The sequence below is a fragment of the Octopus bimaculoides genome, chromosome 2 (genome assembly GCF_001194135.2).
Source record: "Octopus bimaculoides isolate UCB-OBI-ISO-001 chromosome 2, ASM119413v2, whole genome shotgun sequence".
Lineage (NCBI taxonomy): Eukaryota > Metazoa > Mollusca > Cephalopoda > Octopoda > Octopodidae > Octopus > Octopus bimaculoides.
In genome coordinates, this window is record NC_068982.1 from 124,401,145 (window position 1) to 124,407,747 (window position 6,603).

The window sequence follows — 6,603 nt, forward strand, 5'->3', positions numbered from 1 at the left end:
GCACCTTGGGCAAGTGTCTTCTATTATAGCCTCGGGCTGACCAAAGCCTTGTGAGTGGATTTGGTAGACGGAAACTGAAAGAAGCCCGTCGTATATATGTATATGCATATATATATGTGTGTCTGTGTTCGTCCCCCCAACATCGTTTGATAACCAATGCTGGTGTGTTTATGTCCCTGTAACTTAGCGGTTCGGCAAAGAGACCGATAGAATAAGTACTAGGCTTACAAAGAATAAGTCCTGGGGTCGATTTACTCGACTAAAGGCGGTGCTCTAGCATGGCCGCAGTCAAATGACTGAAACAAGTAAGTAAAGAGTATGTGGAAGAGGTGAAGGAAAAAATGATGGATGTATTAGAAGGCATCACTTTGCAAGGGTTCCAGGACTGTTTTGAACAGAGGAAAATGCACCTTGACCAATGCATTGCTTTTAATGGAGAATACTTTGAAGGCGATAAAAGTGTAAACATATAAAACTATATGAATACAAAAATATTGCAAAATTTTGGTTTCTTTTGGGTACCCCTCGTATGAAATTAATGAATTTTGATTTATCAAAAATTGATATTTGTGTTGTACAATTTTCTCTAACATATATCATCAGAAAATGTAAGCATCATCTTATTAATCACCAGATATTCTTCATTAACTGTGTCCTTGATCAAAAGTAATTCATATGATATGAGAATCCAGAATATATTATTATGTAACATATAATGACTTACTTGCTGATATTTTCAGTTTTGCTTCTAGTTCTTGACAGATTGGGTTCATTAAGATGATAAATGCCATCAAGATATGAAATGTGAAAGTCACTTGTACAACATGTAGGACAGGTCCCGTGGAAATAGTTTCTAAAATGTTAGGGGTTAATTTGGCACCATAAAGTAAATAGCCAGCCATTGGTACAGGTAAGTAAATCAACAATATTCCTGAAAAATATCACAGAAACTATATTTTATAACTAATAAAAACCTTGGTTAAATTGATGAAATCTTATAAGACATGAACTTCTAAACATTTAATCCTTTTGATACCAAATTTTTCTTTAAATTCACTGCATCTGCTTCAATTAATTTTGAAAATAATGCAAAATTTAGTAAAGTAACTTTGTCATCATTAAGCAGATGTTTCAAACAAAACTTGAAAATTTGATGGCTGGTTTTAAGTTAGATCTCTTTAAAGCAGTAAGTTTGCATCCTAGAATCAAGGGTGGTCTCAGACAAGTTGGTATCAAAAATCTTAAAGGCCCAAATTAGTTTAGTTTTGAGATAAAACACTGATAATCAACAACTTCTTAATTAGTTCCAGAATTATTTCTAGTTTAATTTTTCTGTGTCTCTATAACTTTCTTCAAACTCTGCAACATGAACTGCTTGAAGTCCAGTATCACGTTCTTGCTTTCAGACATATTTTGGGATGGTATGCCATATGTAGTTATTTGATGTCTATGGGACCTCTAGGTCAGAATCAATGAGTGAGTCTACTAAGAGATGTTAGAGTACACCCTGTTTCTAGCAACCAACAGAACTATAGAAGTACAGTGATCTCTCTAGGGTCTCTCAGTGATGCAGAAATTTTTAATCCAGCAGGATTTGGCACCTGTTCTCTGTGTTAAAACAACCATCATCTATTTGCTGATCATCACAAGACACTTCCTTGGCTAACTAACTCACCTGGCCTAAACATCATAGAGAGAATCTATGGGGAATAGCTAAAACGAAGATGGTCAATTTGCATTTCACTTATCAGACAGAACTACAGACTGTTACCGAGATTAATCTAGGCTTTCATCACATCTGAGAATTGTCACAGACTAGTTTTCTATATGCCATGACATGTTCAGCTAAGAGATCTTGAAGCAATTACTAACTCACATTTTGTGCTCAGCTTTCAAAGTTTGATCAACTCATTCTATTGAAACAACACATTTTTTAGATGCTCATATATTATATCCTAATATAGGCATGAACAATCATATTTAACATGTTCATGTATATCTGGATGTGGAAGGACATGCACTGCAGAATTTGTCACAAGAGAAAAATTCTTCTATTTCTCTGATGACTTTATTCATTGGACATGACATTAGATGACATTAGATGACAATAATGACATTAGATTGTCAGACCAATGTAAATGTACCAATTACTGTTCAATATAAGGATAGCATGTTCTTAGAGGCTATGAAGGGTGACTCAGTATTCATAGCTAACAACACACAATGACATGGAAATGCATACATTCTACACACTAATGATGTCATTCATAGCCCAATGGTATAAGGAGAATTTTTCTCTTGAGACAATTTCTGAAGCATAGATAGAGTAACTGCAGATTTCTCAATAGTTCAGCGTAGGTATTCTCGTTTTCATTAATCTTTAGCTCTAAGTTAACATTCACTGGGCAGAGCTGATTTCCACAGCTGTACACAGTTTCTCTTCTCTATCCAAAATCATTATATTGGGTCTATTGTGTTTAAATTTTATTGAGGTTTTCACTGGGACATTCCACCAGTACTCCTTTTTATTATGAGGGGCTATGGCTGCCACCATACTGTAAATTCTTATTTCTTTGTCCTCAGGGTTATCCTTCTGAGGGATCTTGTTATACAATGTCCTAACTACAACATCATGTCTCATCAGTAGATAATATTGTGATGACATTTTTGGACAACTGCTTATGTATGTATGTATGTATGTATGTATGTATGTATGTATGTATGCATGCATGCATACATGTCTGTCCGTCTGTCTGTCTGTCTGTCTGTCTGTCTGTCTGTATGTATGTATGTATCTGGTATTTGTATTTGAAGTCGAATTAAACTAAAATAGTCATTTGTGTATCACATGTCTGTTGTGTATATTCAACATTTATAGGCCTTTTTCTGTGCTATTGATATTTGTCCTAAGATAGCATCTCTTATGTATGTGTAAGGTTAAAGACAACAAATATCTGAAGGTAGCAAAAAAAAAAAAATCACTCCATCAGTGGTCAGTGAAAATGTCAGATGCATTTTGTCCTTTTTGGGCCTTTTCAATGATATGTACTCAGAGCCAGTCATTTGCTTGGATGAGAATCCATTACCTCTGATCTGGGAAACAGTGAACAGAAGATTCCTGATATTTATTGTATTTCAAACTTAATGTTTCCCTGAACAGTTATTATTACATGAAATGTTATACTATAGAAAAGTAAAGCAAAAGAAATACATTACTCACCCATATATCCAAACATCAGAGATTTATTAAAATCTGAGCTGACCTTCATATCAGATTGGACAGTTAGGAAAAGAGAATGACCAGTAAAAGCAAAACAGATGATACCAAAGGAAGATGCAAATGTCCTAATTGTTGTAGTTTTATGTTCTACAGGTTGATTTATCAGGTCAGGAACATCCATAAGAATCACAGCAAGAAGAAGGAACATACTGATTATCGTAGCAGACATTCCTATAATTGGTATTACCCTGATGAAAGAGACAGAAAATAATGAAATGGCTTCAATATTTTTTTTTAAATGACTAGCAGCTGTATTCAGCCTTGTCTGAGTTTAGTTACAACTGGAATATATAATCATATGAATTCTCTATATTTTGAATACATTACTGTTGTTTTAAACAAAGATACTGTCAAATTTCAGTTAGTCTAGGAATGTTGATTCTCTTAGAATTATTGCATTTAAAGAATACACTAGATGGTTCAAATTGAGCACATATAACCTAAAATAAAATTATATTCTTATATTTTTTTCCTAATTTTTTTGTAAAACCATATCTTTTCTTTTTTGTCTGAAAAACTGTAGTAATTTACATAATTACTCTAATAAATTAATTTTTCTAGTCAGTAATTTTTCCCATTATAATGTTTGTAGATAAATAATAATCTTAGTTTTTGTCAAATGCAAAAATGAACAAATTTCAGAAAAAAAGCCATATAGCTAATGTTCTCTTTGTAAAAATGTGTCTCTGCAAAATTTCAATTCTCAAGGCAAAAAACTTTGGCCTGCAACTAGGAGTATACGCACAGTCATTTTTATATATTGATAAAGTTTTATTATTAAAGCTACTATATTCTTGTCTTGCAAACTACTTGGCAACTCCAGTGCTGGCACCATGCAAAAAAGTACCCATGCTGGCGCTACATGAAAAGCACCCATGATGGTGCCACATGAAAACCGCCTGTGCTGGCACCTTGTAAAAAGTACCCACACAGGTACTATGTAAAAAACACCCAGTGCGCTCTATAAAGTGGTTGGTGCTAGGAAGGGCATCCAGCCTTAGAAACGATGCCAAAACAGACAACTGGAGCCTGGTGCAGTCTTCTGGCTTTCCAGCCCCTGTCAAGCTGTCCGACCCATGCCGGCATGGAAAATGGATGTTAAATGATGATAAGGATGATGAATTATGGAGTTATAGGCAAACATCATCCAATGTCTGCTATGTGATAAGATTGCAAGACTCAAATAATCTAGAGCCAAGTCAATCCGCTCACACTGTAATTGAGCTCTCCCTTAAGTGAAAATACAATACTGGTATACTGACTAAACAATGCTAATTCATCAACACCATGATCATCATTCAATGTCTGAGTTCTATGCTGCCATAGTTTGGATCAGGATCTGAAAGATTGGAGGACTGTATCATGCTCCAATATCTGTTTCTACATGGTTTCTGTAGTTGGATGCCCTTCTTAATGCTAACCATTTTACAGAGAGTACTGGCTGCCTTTTTGCAGCATCAACATCAGGCGGTTCCCATCTAACTCTTATGACCATGATCTGCTTTGATTGAGCAGGGTTACAAAGAAGAGGGAAGCAGTTCAGTTTTAGGTAATGTAAGGTTAGAGTATGAAGAAAAGAGCCTGAAAAGGTTTCTTGCTGTAGAGGAGACAAATAACCTCTCACATTATACAATAGTGTTGGGGAGTAATGAAACTAGAAAGAAAGATAAAGATGATGGCGATAAAATATCAGGGTAGATTCTGGGGAAAGAATTTGGGGATGAATTTCATGTAGATATTTAAAGCAGCTGAGGGTTGAAAATAATCAGAAAACTTGTATTGTATTGAAAATCTTGTTTTATTAAAACTGTTATATAGATAAATAGGTATATTTTTAATATACCTATCTACCTATAAATTATTAATTCAGTAGTTATAAATATTATAGAGATGCTATATAAGCAATTATAGCAACAATTATAAAGGTAAAGAGTAATAATTTTACTAACCAGAAGTCTTTTGGAGTTCCACAAAAACAGACTGGCAGCAAGCAGGCAGCAAGAAGTAAGAGAATAAAACAGTAGGAGACTTCTTTCTCAAAATATACTTGCTCGACAAATTTATGTATGTTGTTGGCAGCAAGTAATAGGAAGACAACACAACCACCAAACAAAGTAAAGTTCACACTGATGGATATTGCAAATCTGTCAAAGAAGAAACACGATAATTTGAAGGTAAAAACATAAATGGTTAATGGTACAATTACAATATTAGGAATCTTATGTTATCAAATAGAGGCCCGTTTACCACACATTACACTTATATCTGTGTGGAGGCGCAATGGCCCAGTGGTTAGGGCAACGGACTCGTGGTTATAGGATCACGGTTTCAATTCCCAGACCAGGCGTTGTGAGTGTTTATTGAGCGAAAACACCTAAAAGCTCCACGAGGCTCCGACAGGGGATGGTGGTGAACCTTGCTGTACTCTTTCACCGCAACTTTCTCTCACTCTTACTTCCTGTTTCTGTTGTACCTCTAATTCAAAGGGTCAACCTTGTCACACTCTGTGTCACGCTGAATCCCCCCGAGAACAACGTTAAGGGTACACATGTCTGTGGAGTGCTCAGCCACTGGCACGTTAATTTCACGAGCAGGCTGTTCCGTTGATCGGATCAACTGGAACCCTCATCGTCATAAGTGACGGAGTGCCAACAACACTTATATCTGTATACTCCATGTAAATGAGGGAGGCTCTAGGTAGTCATGCAAGCTGCTAGAAATGGCAACCAAATTCATATGATAAGAGTATTATATTAATTTAGTTGCTGTTTTAAAAAAAAGAAAGGAAAGGGTGGCAGATGTAGCTTCTCCATTTTGGAGCTAGGTTTTAATTTAGATACTTTAAAACAGAATGTTAATATCACAGAACCAGGTGTCAGTCTCAGGTGGCCCAGAATGTCATTGAACATTGGGCTGTGGAATCAAAGTTGTATAGGGCTAAGCAGCAACAACAACCTCTAGAATCACAAACATCTGCATGCACTTACAGACATTTATACATTTACCATGCACATCAAAATATTTCCCCATGCTTTGTTGGCACTCCGTCGCTTACGACGTCGAGGGTTCCAGTTGATCCGATCAACGGAACAGCCTGCTCGTGAAATTAACGTGCAAGTGGCTGAGCACTCCACAGATGCGTGTACCCTTAATGTAGTTCTTGGGGATATTCAGCGTGACACAGTGTGACAAAGCTGACCCTTTGAATTACGCCCAGTCTGAGAATTGAAACCGCGATCCTATGACCGCGAGTCCGCTGCCCTAACCACTGGGCCATTGCGCCTTCACATGCATACACACAAAATATACATACTCCCCCCCCC

At 36.2% G+C, this 6,603-nt stretch overlaps 1 protein-coding gene across 2 annotated transcripts in view; it reads right to left on the reverse strand.

Annotated features, from left to right (window-relative positions):
* The window catches only part of LOC106871002 (uncharacterized), a 51,340-nt gene that overhangs the window by 3,516 nt on the left and 41,221 nt on the right, over nucleotides 1-6,603 (reverse strand). For both annotated transcript variants that reach the window (XM_014917258.2, XM_014917265.2), the window contains 3 exons: nucleotides 5,230-5,424; nucleotides 3,221-3,468; nucleotides 725-931 (listed from right to left, as the gene is read on the reverse strand). In XM_014917258.2, coding sequence (XP_014772744.1) covers nucleotides 725-931; nucleotides 3,221-3,468; nucleotides 5,230-5,424 — 650 coding nt within the window. The remainder of the gene's footprint in view (nucleotides 1-724; nucleotides 932-3,220; nucleotides 3,469-5,229; nucleotides 5,425-6,603) is intronic.